Source organism: Haliotis rubra, unplaced genomic scaffold, assembly GCF_003918875.1.
Source record: "Haliotis rubra isolate DU_JTF1 unplaced genomic scaffold, ASM391887v1 Scf877, whole genome shotgun sequence".
NCBI lineage: Eukaryota > Metazoa > Mollusca > Gastropoda > Lepetellida > Haliotidae > Haliotis > Haliotis rubra.
The window spans coordinates 207,956-225,725 of record NW_025767609.1 but is presented as its reverse complement, the minus strand read 5'-3'; the positions used below and the strand labels follow the sequence as shown (position 1 = coordinate 225,725).

Genomic DNA, 17,770 nt, shown 5'->3' with positions numbered 1-17,770 from the left:
TTGGTTTCTTTTGCAAATAATCTTTATCAATTGTAAACAACAGTACAGCTAAAACAATTCTGCACAGTTTTTAATCAATAAAACACCAATTTACTATACAATGACTACATCTGTAATTTTCAAAAAGCCGCTTACAGGTCTTTTTTCAGGATTCATTTTGAATAAAATAGTTAATTTAGAATGTAACTTAGTTGAAATTACCCATCTCTCAACTAACAGACATTTGATAATAGATTGACTTCATCGGTCCTTGTCTCATTTTAATGGTCACAAATTACTGTGCGCCTGTACGATAGTAATATCAAACCAATAAGTTACAAGTCAATCTAGTCTGAACATGCAAATTAGGGTCATATCAATTAGATGTCAATATGTTACTGTAAATAGATTGTGACCATTTTTGACAATTAGTTTGTAGATCTCGACATTGCAAATGGCAATTGAAGAAGTACAATGCAAGTCGTTATAAGAATACGCTAGGAAATAAAACACAGATGTTAGTTGGTAACAATTGCATTTTTATTTCATCATCAAAATACATAATTTTTAACTAATCCTGCACTACTTACTTCCTGCACTTATTGCTTACGACTCGAAACGTGGCTGTGCCAGACGATTGATGTTGAAAGCGTAGACTATGATCACTTCGTGGCCTCGGGTAAACATCCGTCTGCACACGCATCAACGGAAGGTGATGTCAGCCACCTCAGATTATTGCTTTTCGCACGCCTCGCAAGACGTGTGGTTTGCCAGCTCGACTGATTTGTATCCTATGAATTGTGCTTGTTCATAATATACTGACTTTTGGATGTTTTTCCTTTGTATTTCAGAGAGTGTAGGTATTACCCTTCTGTTTCTGTTTTGTAGTACTGTTGTAGTGATGGTGTTAGTGTTAAACACAATATTTTTCATTATTATTATCGGCCACTTCGCCATTCAGAACACGTGGCCTCGATGTATTCGTAGCGGCTTGTTCATGGCTCATGCTTATTTGTTATACTATTATCTTATATTAAGCCTTAATTCTTGTCTTCAGTTTTTGTCAGTATTTGTGAGACGTTTGTTCTCAATTATGCTGTTTACCTGTGTGTTCCTCATTACTATTGTAATGTTTTTCACCGTGTGTTTGCTGGGGGTTTCTAATATGTTGCAGTTTCTATACAGCACACGCTGTATAGTTTGTAAGGCGGGGTATCTCATAAGTGCCTTCATTCATACTGTTTGAATTGCACTTTTCCGTGTTTTTCCCCGTTTTTTCACATGAATGAATGTGCTTGTTGCGCTTTCTTAATATATCATCTTAACACCTTTTTTCTGTCTATGAAGCGCCAGGTCCAACACCGACGTCGCCTATGGCAAGCACCCAGATACTTGCCACACCACTGATGTCCACTAACTCTAGGGCGTCTGGCACTCCGTCTTCATTCTCCAGGTTGCTGTTTTCAGAGTTTCCATGGCAGGCGTCATACTCCTGACGCCTAAGATCCATGCGCCGCACACTCAGCAGTCACTGGATGTTTCGACATCCATTCCACACTTGGCCTAGTTAGCAGGGACTGCAGCGCCTGTACGGCACTACCAGCTGTATGGCGCCTCTACTAGATCTAGCACCTGTATGACGCTACCAGCTGTATGGGCCTCTACTAGATCTAGCGCCTGTACAGCTACAAGCTGTATGGCGCCTCTACTAGATCTAGCGCCTGTACGACGCTACCAGCTTTATGGCGCCTCTACTAGATCTAGCACCTGTACAGCTACAAGCTGTATGGCCTCTACTAGATCTACCAGCTGGATGACGCCTCCACTATATTCAGTGCCTCCGTGTTTAACATACTGCGCCAACACCTCCAACATCGTCAAGGGTTCAGCAGCTGTTGGTTGCACTACTGTCTCCGATGGCCCCTAAGTCGGGAGACGCATACACATCTTGCCCTCGGAGATTTCAACTATTATGGCTTCTAAGGCCGGATGTGGCGCTTTACGCAATCCCTTGTCAAGAAATTAAGCGCGTGACAGTTCTCAAACTTAACTTCGGCTATTAACACTGTCTCTCCAGACCTGACCTGAGATGAATCCGTACAGGATCGTCACCTCTCTTCTATGATGGCTTGGTAGTGGATGGTCCTCACTGTCCTTGGCGAACACTTACGGGCAGATCTCGCCAATGCATGTGTTTTTTGAGGTCAAGGCTTTCTCTCCCCTTTTCCGGTTGGGATTCAAAGTTTTAGTGGAATCTATCTGGCCAACCCTAGTCCTTGACTACCATATTTAATAACGAGTTCAAGGACGTCTATCGAACAGTGTGAGACTTTCCTCAGAGGGAGATAGCGTTGACGGCCTTCCAGCAAGTCCAACATCCCTCATCACATGAATCCAGTACCTACTCTTGCCTCGGCACCACACTGTTAGGCAGGCTTGGAATCAGGCTCCTATCTGTGGTTGGAGACGTGGTGACAAGTCTCATATCGACACTGGAGGATATGAACGTAGCTACGTCCCCTTCAAGGGTGACGGAAGCAGGGGCAAATGAAGCTCAAGATCCACACGACTGGACACTCCCTCTTCCAGAGGCCCTTGTATTATCCAAACACCCGTACACTGGTGACTACTGCGTTTCTGACGTAATTGGTTATTTCTTGGGGGTCCATACGTCACGACATCTGGAAACATGTGTTCCGGCTCCTCATAGCTCTGCCTCAACGATGTGCCTGGTTCCGAGGTTTACTTTCGACCGGGAGTACCTGCGCTTTTACTTCAACAGCTCCATGGTTATTAACTCATATCATAATGCAGCAACATTGATAATTTGGTGATTTCACATGTGCTCTCCACCATATGGCGTAATTTGCATACGGACAGCAGCCGTTTTTCACCATAAGTCTTTTTACTAGCTGGGCTAATTAGCTGGGTTGACTTGTCAACCAGGAAGTTTCAGACCTTGTACCATCACACACACTGACGTACATTTGAAGCCTCTTTCAAGCAGACAGGATCCTCATTCGGAATCCGGCAGGTACAGGTTTTAGACCCTCATCCCATGTGTGCTGTTCGGACCGATGTCCACCCGGGAATGACAGGCGGACATTAGTCAACGTGTCGGTCTCCTGCCTCCCTTACCTCAGTGTCACAGGTTCAATTGTTCATACAATGTACAACACAGCACCCCTGGCACATTTTAAATTTTTGTCCCTAACAGCTTGCCATACAGATGAGCAGGCTGCAGGCAGGTACATCCTGGGCTCTGGCACATGCTGCTCCTGCAGTCTGTGCACTCAGGTGATATAAAGCTGCATGTACCATGTGCCTGGCACATACCATGCTGGCAGTGGCAGCCCTCTATGTAATTTCCTAATTACAGGTAATGCAAGTTTGTTTGAATTGTTCATATTAAACAATTAGTTAGGTGTAATCCTGTATTCAAATAATTATATTTAATAATGGTTTAGTAACCATTAACTTTCATAATTATTTATATGTAATAATTATGTAAAATGTCACAATAGTTTTACTTGTCGTATTGATTTATAAAGACACACCATGCTGGCAGTAGCAGCCCTCTATGTATTTTTTTTCTTGTAGTGGACTCGCCCATAGATGTCATAGCTGCAGTCCCCTTGACTGAGCGAGTTCCGAACTACCTACATTTAGGTCAGCGCCTTCATGCAGAATTGAGGCACCCCCTTACAATATCTGATAATCTCAGGGTTTCGGTCATGAGCTCAATCAGCAGTTTGGAGCTCTAGGCAGTGTTCCTCGCTATTCTTCACTGGACGCATTGTCTCCCGGGCAACCCGATTGTTGTGTGGTTTAACAAGAGTTTGACCGGGTTACTGTTTCCAGAAGTTCCGTCTGTTCTCAAGGAATAGCCGACACCCATGTCTGTCTGAGAATTCAGCATATTCCTGGGTGCGGGTACATCTTAGCGGATGCTATATTGGGATCTGACAGAGTCGCTTTCACAGACTGAATGCTACACAAAGAGATACCGGTTTATGTGTCTCTGTCTCCGGATGGTCAGCCTGGGCAGCGGATGGCTTAAGCCTTTCCTGTCCTCCGGTCTTGCTTCCAAATGTTTTCGTCCCAATCAAGAATTAACAACTTGACGTCAACAACTTGACTTCAAATTGCACAGCGTTAGCTACAAGGGTCATGTGTTTGGTGCGCTTGGTGTTAATTGGATACAGTTTGAACGACACAGTCATGGTTCTGTACCTCTGGGTATTTTATGGGGATTTCATCACTACACACCTGTTGCCGGCTAGGGCGAAATGATAGACGGTTCTCTATTTCGCCCTTATTGTCTGTTGTCGATGTGAAGACGTTCCTGTGTTCCTCTTGTGTTCAGCTGGTGTACTCAGTTTGTACATTAAGCGAACTCAAGCCGTCAGAGGCATGTAAGCAAAACCCTGAGTGTTTTGTGGATACGGACTTCCTTTATTCATGCGTATAATGCGGCTGGTCTGGTTTCCCCTACATCTAAGCCAACCTCCAGTACTTCGCACACTCGCCTCTACTATGGCGCTTCACTGTTACTGTACAGTGGCATTGATAATGCAAGAGTGTTTCTAGAAGTCGGACACAGTCTCCGCCAATCAGTAGCCACACCATATGTGTCCAACGCTACGGGCCATTGGTGCCAGACCAGCACTTCAACAATCCCCGAAGGATATCACATCCTACATTGTTGTTCGCACTGAAGCACGACGATGTCGTGGGGAATGAGTTGTTTTGAGCAAAACAACTGGGTATGTCAGTTAAGGAGTAACACTTGGATAGACTCAGGGCCATGCTTCTTACTGCATTCCCTAAAGCTAATAACGCTTTAAAAATCGGGTGGCCTTTTCCATTTAAGCCTACATGGCTTATATGCGAATGACCACTGATCTGAGGTCTCTATCGACCTGGTGTCTTCCAGATTCCATGAAGGTGTCTTCATTCATGATATTTCTTCCCATGAGGCATGATGTTGCCGTGTGGGAAAAGAGTTGTTCCGAGGGAAACAACTGGGTGTGTCAGTTAAGGAGCAACACTTCGAAAAACTCAAGTCAATGCTTTTTACTGCATTTCCCTAAAGCTACTCTCGCTTTAAAAATCGCGTGGTCTTTTCCATTTAAGCCTACATGTCTTATATGCGAATTACCACTGAGAGATAGTCACTGTCTGTTGACTATTCTGCCAGGTGCAACAAGGATAGCTTCCACCATGCTTTTTCTTCCCAAGAAGCACGCCGACGACGTATGGAAAAGAGTTGTTCCAGGAGAACAACTGGGTGTGTCAGTTAAGGAGTAACGCTTGGGTTATCCCGAGTCACTGCTTTTTACTACATTTCCCTAAAGCTAATAACGCTTTAAAAATCGTCTGGTATATTCCATTTAAGACTCCGTGTCTTATATGTGTATTACCACTGCCTGATCGTCACTCGCTGTCCGATCTAGGTGCGACGACGGTTTTCCACCACCGAGGCGCACTTGATAACATTGACCGAGCTGTCTTTGTTTACCTTGCTAGGCGATCCCCACAGATGACACGCCCTCCATCCTGCCTGTCCGATAAATGTGCAGGAAGCAAGTAGTGCAGGATAAGTTAAAATTTTAGTAAAGTCTAAATATTTTTATATTTGTATACTTATCCTGCACTACTTATGATAAGGGCCCACCCTGCGCTTTCAGCTACCTCCCCTCTTTGTTTTCTCTGTGGGATTTACGGCAATAATCTGAGGTGGCTGACGTCACCTTCCGTTGATGCGTGCGCAGACGGATGTTTACAGAGACCAGGAAGTGATCACAGTCTACGCTTTCAACATCAATCGTCTGGCACAGCCACGTTTCGAGTCGTAAGCAATAAGTGCAGGATAAGTATACAAATATAAAAAATATTTAGATTTTACTAATATCAAAACATTTCAGTAGTTTGGCACTGTTTAAGTTTAATTTGGATATTAACTTGACCGACCTGGGCGTCGGGCAATGGTATTTTTCACCCCCTGACTTTAATTATAGGATCTTTATATTCTTTTGAAGACATTGGTATAATGAACACTATTTGCATGCATGCATCATATTATTGTGGGTGCATCTATTTCTGTACATTTATGTGTACTTAACTCTCATTTGCTGCGTCATGTAAACTGTGTGATAACGTCCCCTGATTGGATCACCTGATTTGACATGTGCATGCCGGAAGTTAATATTGATAGGCATACTTATCTTGACATTGATGTTTTGATGTGATTATTTTTAGGTGTGTACAATCATAAACTGAAATGCAGAGTTGGTGTTATGCCAGTCCTTGCAGATTTTCACTTGTCACAGATTCCCTTTTTTTCCTATGTTGAATTAATAAAATGTCCTGCTTCTCTCATTTGTGTGCCAGAGAAACATTTTTATGCAGTTCATATTTTGTTGTAGGTGAGGGAAGATCTGAGGTGATAAAGAGGACGTACAAGGACCTGAGGAAATCTGTAGGGCTGTATGCATCAGCCATGAAGAAGATGGGCGTGAAGTCTGGTGATCGAGTTGTAGGTAAGACATAATAATAATAGTAATGAGAAGTCTTATAATGCGCTAATCTCCACGCAACAAAGCATGCTCAAAGCGCTAACACCCTGATTATTATTACCCCGGATAACCCAAGCTGCCTGTTAGGCGCTAGAAGGTTATAGTCACATGACTTTATCCAACCGGGTACCCATTTTCTGCTGGGTGAACAGAGGCAATTTTGAACAAACTCACATGCCTAAGGTGAGACCACATGTATCACATGTGCTTCGTTGTTGGGCAGGACGGAAGTCCTAGAAACTCTCAGGAGTCAAGCTGTCAAACACGGTCACCCATCCAAGGACTGTCCGAGCTAGACGTTGCTTAACCTCAACTGATTCGTGACCTGCACTCTGTGCACAGGACCACACGCCACCACATAGTCAGGGACAGGGCACATTCCACTTGTATAGGCACACATCGATTGAAGTGCTCATGTGATCGTGACTCCCGTACTTTACCACAGACCTATGACTGTCCTTGTTTTCAGTCACTTTGGAGAATGGCTCCCAGGTAAGTTGGCAGCGGGACTGACAGTTTTTTTCTAGTTGAAGGCTACAATTTCTGGCTTTTTAGGTCAGCATCTTGTGTTATTTTGCTGGATTGGTAAATGTTTCATGTTAATTTGCATCTCTGTTAGGTTTCATTAGCATTGAGAAATTGGTTTGAAAAAGAAGTCTGTAGTCCCCAGGGGACACCAGAAATGTGCTTCACACATTGTACCCATGTGGTAAATCAAACCCACCAGGAGCGAATTCTTCAACCGCTAGGCTGCTCCCTAAGCCCCATCTGTATGTTGATATGCTGTGTTGATGTGATATGCTGGGATTGTTGTTGGACTAAAAGACGCACCCGCCAGCTTTGTTTGTCTGTGAAGCAAGTTGTAGGTATTCCTGTGATCATGCTTACCCTGATGTACGCAGTATGTCTTTGCCGTAGGTTACATTCCCAACTGTATCGAGGCTGTGGAGGCGATGTTAGCAGCAGCAAGTATTGGAGCAATATGGAGCTCAACATCACCTGACTTTGGTGTAGTGGTAAGTAGATACCCGACCCTAAGGGATGTCACATTATTGAACTGTGTCTTGATTGGGTTAAACTTGATCTTCAGCAACACATGCTTGTTGTAAGAAGCAACTCACGGGATTGGGTGTTCAGGCTCGCTGACTTGGTTTAGGTTTGTGGATTTACTGACCTCCGTCATACAGCTTGAACATTGTTGAGTGCAGCGTTAAACGACTAACATGAAAGGGGGGGTTCAGGGGGTTCGAACCCCCCATTGGCTCCACCAACGCAAAAAAAAAGCTTCAACGTGGTATTAAGTTATTTTCAAAGGGAGGGAATCTGCCAATGCGTATGTGTTAATGATGTCAACATTGCCATTGCTGTTAACTGTAGCTTTCAACAGAAATTCTCTAGAATGTAATATAACTGGTGAGCTGATTTTGACATTGTGTCACATATCTAAGCTAGACTTGTGTATGTGTTAAGGGAATTTGTGAAATTATGAATGTGATAAGATGCACAGTATATCAATGCTGGTAGATACATGAAGTATACTTTTGATAAAAGGACAATTGTTAAATAAAACTATCATGTATGATAGTGGCCTCTTACGACAAACATGTCATACTGAAGACCAATTCTAACCCAGAAGTTCACAGGTTGATACTCAAAATGGGGCGAAATCATGACTGCTACTCTCTGTTAAAAAAGATGTCCTTTCAAAAAAGCTATTTCCTTTTATCTTCATGTTTTGAAACTGGTTGATATAACATGTCCTGATGCTAGTGGTTGTAATGATGATCAGTCTGTTTATACCTTTTCAGGGTGTGTTGGAGAGGTTTTGTCAAATACGTCCCAAGTTGATATTTAGTGTGAATGCTGTCAACTACAATGGCAGAATGCACAACCATTTGGAAAAGTTACAGCAGGTTGTCCGAGGTATCCTTTTGTTTTTATTTCCTTTGTTTAGATGCAAAATCAGCAACAGTGTTATTCTTTACTTGACTGTAACTGTTGTGTGTGCGTGTGTATAACACCACAAGATTTGGATGTATGGCAATGATGTGTAAATGTTCTGGACCAGACAATCCTGTGATTGACATCATGAGCAGTTACAATATGATGACATGAATCAACAAAGTCAGTGAACCTGTGTTTTCACTGCTTACAACAAGCTCGTGTTATTAAATATTCCTGAATATATACTTCATGCCCTTGTGGTGAAAATCTTTCTTCAAGTTTTATTACATAGGAGCAATAATTTAAGCCCAAATTATATGTCATTTTATCGTGACAGATCGCATTGACTATCCTATGAAGCCTTTCACTTCTGTGTAGACCTTGACAACATGCTGTTATTATATAAGCTTGATATGTTGTTTTGTCACATAGTTAGCCGTGTCCACACAATACAGAGTAGCCTCCCTTATATATCAGAAACTTAGTCCTATGTTCAACAGTACATGTTTTACTCCCACAGGCAACAAAATAAGTAGTACACTGTACAAAACACATTTCACCAACCATGAAAGAATAGAATTAGTCAGATATAAACAGATTGATCTCTTCTCTAATGCAGTCAGATTCCATATTTGGTGTGCATTTGGCATCAAGTAATGACAGGAGTTAATATAGCTGTGTATTTAGAGAGTTTTGTGCAGTTGCATAATTTTTTCTTTTCCTGACTCACGATCTTTTGCTTATATCTTTCCTATGCGAATGGTAGTGGAACACTTGAATCCTTTAAAGTTCCCGAAGCGGACATAAAAATACACTCACCCACGAGTTACCTCCCTTTTCCTGCGTAAACAGTCATGTGACCAGCCTTACTTGTCACTTTCCCTTTTCGCCCAAGCGGATGGTTGGGCGAGCACTGGAGTCCTATATACACCATTATATATAAAGAGATCGGCTACAACGCAGTTGACACCGGCTCAAAGTAAGAAAAAGACGTCGACTTCTTCTACGTCGCAGAAGAGAGCATCTGTTTCCAGATCGGAGGTTAAATCTACGCAGCCTAGTAAGTCAACGCATCAGAAATCCTTCAACAAAGAGATTATACCTCACGAAGTAGACGTTTTTGATGATCCCTCGTTACTTTTACCTGAAGTACCGCCTAGATCCTCTCCTGCAACTGCCACAGCAGGTCAGCTGTTTGACGAACTACCACTTACAACGGAGTGAAGTTGACGCACACAACTCATCAGCGTTCGCGAACCGCAGCAGCTTCAATCAACGCAGAACTTGATCCGGGTGAAATTATGAGGCAATTCACCACCAGATGATGGTCATGATGGAACGTAGGTTAGAGGAAGAGGCGAAGGCTCGACGGAACCACTCATCTGCTGACAACGTACGCAATCCCACGGACCTGCGCGAACCTACTCCTCAGGGAACTACGTCTCAAGAAAATGTTGGAGGAATGTACACCTTTGCGAAGGTCTTCACAGTCTGACCACTCAGTCATCTTGGAGGAGGATAGAAGACATGAGAAGCCTACTCACTCTTCAACATCTGCAAACCCTCAACATTCGAGAACATCTGAGGATCCATTTCCTACACCAAGCCGCTCTAGATCGCATCACTCATCAGGTCACAGAGGTTCGCGATGAGAAGGCTCAGGTCACAGAGGTTCGCAAAGAGATGTATCCAGAGATAGAGGTTCGCGAAGAGAGGACTCTCAAGATAGACGTTCGCAAAGGGAGGAATCTACAGATAGACGTTCGCGGAGGGAGGAATCTACAGATAGAGGTTCGCAAAAGGATGATGGAGGTTCGTGAAGGGATACATGTTCGCAGAAGGATGATTCGCGGAGGCATAGCTTTACCGATCGAGAGATAACTGATGAACAAGCAGACTTCGTCTTCCCGGACTCAGAGGTTACAGCTTGGATAGCCAGTGGTTTGAACTTGGAGTCTCCTTCTAAGGATATAGATGAAGTCTACATTTATAAGATGCGTAATGACGACTTTGACTCGGTAACTATCCCACCGATTGAACCTATATCCAAGGTACCTTCCAACCTACACACAGCTTTCGAGAAAGCTACCAAGTTCCAAAATCAGCATCTGCCATCTTTTAATGTGAAGAGATGCCCCTTTACATCATATGGATCCCTTTATGAAGGCACCGGAATAAGATGATAACTTGAAGTTACAAGATATACAAAGTGGAAGATAAAAAGTTATCCGAACTTAATACTGCTACAAGGAGATCCTTCTTCATTTTGGCCAGGTCCAGAGCTATCAATGAAGCATTGATTAATAAGTTTCAGAACCCAAGTTCGGAAGAAGATAGAATGCTATTATAGGCTCTGCTCACTCAGAAGAAGGACCAATACTTTTTATCGGACCATTTGGCATCAATATTTGCGCAGACAAGGTCTACTGGCATCTTGTTCATGGAGTAACAGATTCACCCAACCGCTGCTTAGAGTAGAGCTCTGTGGGAGGCGTCTACTATCTTTGGAGGAGAGATAGACGATGCAGCTAAGGAAGCTACTCACGATTCAAGAGAAGTCATGATGATAAAGTCTATAGATACTCTGGCTAACGTCGTTCGTCATACTTCCCAGAAGTACAACAGCAAGTCCAAATATTCCGGCATCCAGAAGGCTAAGGAGAAGAAGTACTCTAGCTTCAGAGGCGGGAAAGGTTCCTTTCGTCACCCATCCAGAAATTACAGAGGGAACTCGGGGAGAGGCCGCACTGGAGTCTTCCACCCCCAGCCGTTCCTGTAAAACGATCAACATAGGGTGGACGTCTACAAAGGTACTGGAAAAATTGGGGAATACTAGAGGACGACTACGTCTCCCAAGTACTACGAGAAGGCCACACCTCCGCTAACCCTCAGCCCGATGGTCTTCGACTATGGAGAGGAGCAGGCAGACAAGTTAAAAGAAGCCATCAACTCACTACTTATGAAGGAGGCGGTAGAGATAATAGATCAGCATCATCTCACGCCAGGCTTCTACTCCCCAATTTTTCCAGTACCCAAGAAGAACTCCAAAGAGAAGTTCAGATTGATTAACAACATGTGCAAATTCAACAAAGACCAACATGTGCAAATTCAACAAAGACTATCTACTGAAACCAGACAGGTTCAGAATGATCCACCTACCTCAACTCAGACTGCTCGTCCGTCCAGCAGATTACATGGCCAGCATAGACCTTCAGGATGCATATCTACACATCCCCATACATCCGGAATCAAGAAAGTATCTGCGATTCCTATTCAGAGGGCAGTACTTCCAATGGAACGTCCTACCGTTTGGAATATCTTCGGCCCCTTGGCTATTCACACGAGTAACCAAGCCTATAGTCGCATACCTACATCATCGAGGTCTACGCAATGCCTTCTACCTGGACGACAGCATTCAGGTTCACCAAAATGCCAGTCAACTCAAAGACTTGACTCGCACAGGAAGGTTACAACTAAGACCGCTGCAACGGTTCCTGACAAAGCATCTCAACAGCGTCGACCCTATCTTGCTGCCAGACAATCTCAAGAGGTACCTACTTTGGTGGAGTCACAGGTCGAACGTTTGCGGAGGGACCTATTTACAAGAGCCGGACTTCGACACACATCTCTACGTAGATGCTTCGATACAAGGCTTGGGTGCGCATCTCAACAATCAAGTTGCATCAGGGAGGTGGTCCAAAATAGAGCAGCATCTTCACATCAATCTGCTGGAGATGAAAGCTGTGATCAACACCTTACAACTAAGGTCGAGCTCGCTGAGCAACAAAATGCTGATGGTCCACACAGACAACTCTACAGTGACTCAACACTTACGCGTTTCCACCCCCGATATTACTACTGAAAGTACTGTTGAAGATCAAACAGACACAGGTGCTACAACTGACTGGTCGCGCCCTATTGGCCAGCGAGAGTATGGTTCCTAGACCTAGTAGAGGATCTCGGAAGTCCAACAATCAAGTTGCCAGATTGGCCGAACCTATTCATACATCCGCACACCAAGCAAGTCCATGGGAACCCAGTACTGTTCCAGCTACACGTGTGGACCGTATCAAAACAAGTTTGAAGAAGAGAGGATACTCCGCCAGAGCAGCCAAGGCAGTAACGTTGGCGTTACGCAGATCCACTCGTAATCTGTATGATGACAAGTGGCTGAAGTTTGAGACTTATGCAAGGCAGAAAGGCTTCATTGCTATGAAAGCTACTCATCCTCAAGTGGCGGAATACCTATGTCATCTTAGACATACTAGACATCTGAAAGGTTTGACATTATCCACGTACCTCGCTGCCTCAGTACAGTGATCACCATGAAGACAGGCATCAAGTTGACGAAAGTACCAGAATTACTTGCTCTGCTGAGATCTTTTAAACTGGAGGACCAGCAAAAGAAATTCAGAGCTCCGGCCTGGGATCTGAACGTAATTCTACGTCATCTCATGAGTGATGCCTACAAACCTCTAGATCAGACTACCCTCGAGCTGCTGACACAGAAGACTCTGTTCATGCTTGCACTAGCCACGGCAGCTCGAATATCAGAGATACATGCGCTGAACTTTGCTCGAACTAGATTTGACATGGGGCAACGTACTGCAGTACATGTAGGACTTAGATGGGATTTTATTGCCAAGAACCAACTACCTGGTCAGCCAGATAGACAGTTCCATGTACCAGCTCTATCCACAATCCTCGGACCAGAGGATATGCAGGACCTATCCTTGTGTCCGGTCAGAGCCCCGAAGATATATCTTCAAAAGACTAAAACAAGGATACGAAAATTCAAGCGCCTGTTCATCCCATTATCTACAGAGACATCAGCAGAAGTCTCAAGAACGACCATATCGTTCTGGATGAGAGCCGTCATATTGAGAGCCTACAAAGCAGAAGGACTAGAACCTCCAAGAGCTTCCAACCCACACGAAGTCAGAGCACTGGCGTCAACATTGGCTCTGCACGGAAATTGCTCTATAACAGCAATTATGAAAGGGCTGCTTTTGGAAGTCAGATACGGTGTTTGCCAACCACCACTTCCGAGACATAGCCACCGAAGAAGTCTCAGGCATTCATCAATTTGGGCCTCTCGCTGTAGCACAGCAACTAGTGGTTCCACAAAGGCTCTGAGTTGGAAAATCTCACCCTTTATCATGTTGACTTGTTGATAACTTTTACTAAGGAAAAGTATTAGTTTAAAAGTCCATGTGCACAGTCTAGGACAAACTAGCATGAGTGATTAAAGACCCTGTACAGGTAAAGATCTTACCTGTACATTAAGGGGTCGCAACTCATTTATGATAAAGATCTTATCATAATCTATTGGTTGTTATAGATATCTAGTGATAAGAAGATACTAGTATATCTGAAGCCACATAGATCAACATGATTCAACTTGTCTGAGATTGAAGTAAGTCAAGAAAGTGGTCCCCCGAGTTATAACGGAAGTTGGAAGAATAGGATCCCGGAAATGCCGTTACACAGTTTCCCATGGGGGGATACAGGACGTATCTAAGGACAGCTGATGAATCCAGGAAGTGGCCTGACCCACCACCAATCTGCAGGATTCTATAAGCAAAAGATCATGAGTCAGGATAAGAAATAAAATGTAATTTTTCAAGTAAAATTGATACTTTTATACATATCCTGACTCGTGAGGTCAAGCCCTCCCAACCTCCCCGCTGGAAACACTTCCGATTTGACAGTAGATCCATTTTACGCGGGAAAAGGGAGGTAACTCGTAGGTGAGTGTATTTTTACGTCCGCTTTCGGGAACTTCAAAGGATTCAAGTGTTCCACTACCCATCGCATAGGAAAGGGAGATAAGCAAAAGATCATGAGTCAGGATAAGTATAAAAATATCAATTTTACTTGAAAAATTACAGTTTTTTAGGGCAATCAGTAATTTTCTGCAGCACTAGTGCATGAACTCTGGCAGTGTTGTGACAGATATGATATTCACACTGAAAGAGTTCATAAGCAACTAAAATTCAGTCACATTTATGTTTATGTGTTTAACAACTCATGACAAAAGGGATATTCTACAAGGCTTTCTCAGTGATGTTTTCTTCAAGGAATTCCAGGCTGTTGACATGCTTTACTTGATTTTCAGAAAGTAAGTTAAGTGCTGTCTTAATTTCAGGTTTACCAGATCTGGAGAGAGTTGTCATCATTCCTTTTGTGGCAGAAGCACAATGTGACCTATCACACATTCCTAATGGGTAAGTAAGTTTCACAGTATCCAGTTTATATAGAGGTCCCTCTATTTCATCTTATCTAGCGCTGTAGCCTCAAATAGATTATCAGCCAAATCATTTTTGAAGTCTGTATGGTGGTGTTTATCCATGTTCAACTGCGGAATGATACTTCAGTGGTCTAGCAGTTTAAAACCAGCAATGAATGTGATGTTAAACAACACAACACAGCACTACATTGCTGTATAAGTGCAAACACTTAGTATTTGGGAGGCAAATATTTCAGGAACATAGGGTAGGCAAATGCTGTTATGTTTGTTAAATATTTTTCATTTCACAATATGTTGATATTGTCAGCTGGACCATAAAATGATGAAAAGGAACTGGAAAGGTCATACCTGTGGATCTCAGATTCATTTGTTAATCTGACCGTTTCAGAAATGACTTTATACTTTACTTTATACAGCTGCTTTTACTTTATACAGCTGCTTTTACTTTATACAGCTGCTTTAAGTTAAGAAGTTTCTGACAAGAAATGATACAGATGTTCAGAAACTAGGGCTGGGACGGGTAGGAAAAATTGGAATCGAGGACCCGCATGTACTTACCCGAATCGGTATCGAGTACCCGGAAATGTAAGGAATGCATACTTTCAGTCAACTTTCTGAATATTCAATCACGAGGTGACAGATATTATAACAGAAAACCTCAAAGGATGGCAATGAAACATTGAAACTGATCTTAGGCTATTTGATTTACATCTGTTTATAACTAATATAAAGAGTAACACCATTACTTACATTGTTACTTAAAACACAGAACATTTGTTAAAACACAGAAATTTTCATTCCCGCTGTTACTGTAACTTGACTACTCACTGCTCATGCGCAGATAAATTACCGTCGTTGATAATAACGTCCATTAACTGGACAATGCCAAAAATGTGTGTTACGTTAATAGTGAAAAAGACCAGTTATTCATTCAACCAGTAGACAACTACGTTCATGTGTGATATTCTAAATGAACCTATAATGTTTTACATTTGATTATTTGATTGATGTATTTACTGACTGGAGAATTCTGTACAAGATATACAGACAGGCAAACTGTAATGCAACTGAGTTAAGCAATATAGCAAAATGCTTGGCTCGCATCTGGGAAGACTGGTCATTTTGCTCTGTTGCGCAACTCAGTTGGATTACAGTTTCCCTATTAAATGAAAAGCAAAACTATTGTTAAATCGATATTCTGAAACCGATCTATCTTCATTGGAATAACTGCATGCTGATTATTATTTGTTAAGCTATAAAATGTATATGTTACGTGAGTTCTGCTTCTATTTCTGATCATCTTTCTTCTTATTGTAATGATAACCAGTCGAACATTGTATTTGCAAATCAGAATGTTAATTCCTTAGTTTTAATTGATATTCCCATCACATACAATCATTTAATTCCAATCTCTTTAATAGTCAATGTATTCATGTTAAACGCAAATGTAAAAGCTGTGTTTCATGAAATTGAAATAAAACAGAAACTAAAGACAAAATTCAATGTTCATGTAATCTTAAAAACTTGATAAGCAATGAACACAAATACACAATGTAATGAACACGTTTATTATCCCCACGCGAACGCCCCGTCCGTCCGTTCGTCCTTCCGTGTACTTTTTTCTTTTCCAGAGCAGAACTCTAAAACCGTTCACTATTTCTTCACCAAACTTGGCACATAGATAGATCTGGTGGAGTACTGGTGCCTTTTGGTAGTTTTGGAATTCTGAATAAAACATTCTTGGCGTTTCCATGGCAACAAGTTTGACATAGACTGAAATTAGTGATAATGCTCCTTTCTGGAGCAGAACTTTAAAAACCTTTCAATACTCTCCTTCCACTCTTCTATATACACACCTAAATATTTGACATAATCATAACTCGTAGACATAATCATGAAGAGTATTTTGCCATTGCGGATGATATTGATGACTTTGTCTTCTTGTTGTTTAGGTTGTGTTTTAGTGCAAGATGTTTTTGCATTGACCTTGTAGAGCTTCCGCAGTAGATTGACATATTAGATAGAAAAAACGTATGGGTCTCCAAATTTGTAACTGTGTTAAATTATGAGATTAAGTATATCCTGATCTTGGCGTGTCAGCTTAGGAGTAGTCCCACACCTTCACCACTTCAGTAGAATTCACCAGCAGGGTCTAACACTAATAAATCTCAAAACCATAAGCAGACTGTACTATCAATTTCAGACATGATACCACAGAGTCAACATCTCGTTCTCTTGCCATTTGCATCAAGCTCAAAATGAGCCCAAACACTCAACTTAGCATGCGTGTCGTCCATATTGCTCTAGGTTAGAGATACGAGCCCTTGTCATTACTGAGTTCTCTCCCTTTCCGGGTACTCGATTCCTTGAAATAGGACTCGATTCCAGCTGTACCCGACCCGGATTCGAGTACCCGAGTATCCGTCCCAGCCCTATCAGAAACATTTTGATTGATAAATCCATGTGTATTTCTTTCAATAATCTATTTTACCAGTACATCTGTACTTATTTATAAACATTGACTGTTCAACAGGTGCCTGTTGGAAGATTTCTTGAATGATGGGAAGGAGGATGGTGCTATTCCCCAGCTGGAGTTCGAGCAGGTGCCCTTCAACCACCCCCTGTTTATCATGTACTCTTCTGGGACCACTGGGGCACCCAAGTGTATGGTCCACTCAGCTGGGGTAAGCAACATGTCATTTGGCTTAGGGAAGTCTTGAGGCTTGAGAGTCTCTGACCAGGAGCCGGAGTTATGTCCCTTACTTGTGACATGGTCTGCCAGCTGTTAAGTCAGATTCCAGATTCCAGATTAGCAAAGTGGTAAATGAATGAGACGTGTTGAATTTCCCTGTAAATGAATTTATATTGTTCTCTGTGGTTGCTTGGATGTTAGTGACTAAATGAGCTGTCTGTAAACCTATTACTGTTGACATGTATTCTTCAAGAGATTTGATTGTATTATGTTTTTGCATCTATGGTGGTGGTGGTGGAATTGGGTTTAACGTTGTGCTTGAGAATA

General features: G+C 42.5%; 1 protein-coding gene across 1 annotated transcript in view; it reads left to right on the top strand.

Annotated features, from left to right (window-relative positions):
- Positions 1-17,770, top strand: part of LOC124263282 (acetoacetyl-CoA synthetase-like) — a 36,580-nt gene that overhangs the window by 6,003 nt on the left and 12,807 nt on the right. The window contains 5 exon segments of the mRNA XM_046697871.1: positions 6,408-6,521; positions 7,476-7,573; positions 8,366-8,480; positions 14,650-14,728; positions 17,285-17,435. Of these exon segments, the coding sequence (XP_046553827.1) occupies positions 6,408-6,521; positions 7,476-7,573; positions 8,366-8,480; positions 14,650-14,728; positions 17,285-17,435 (557 nt within the window).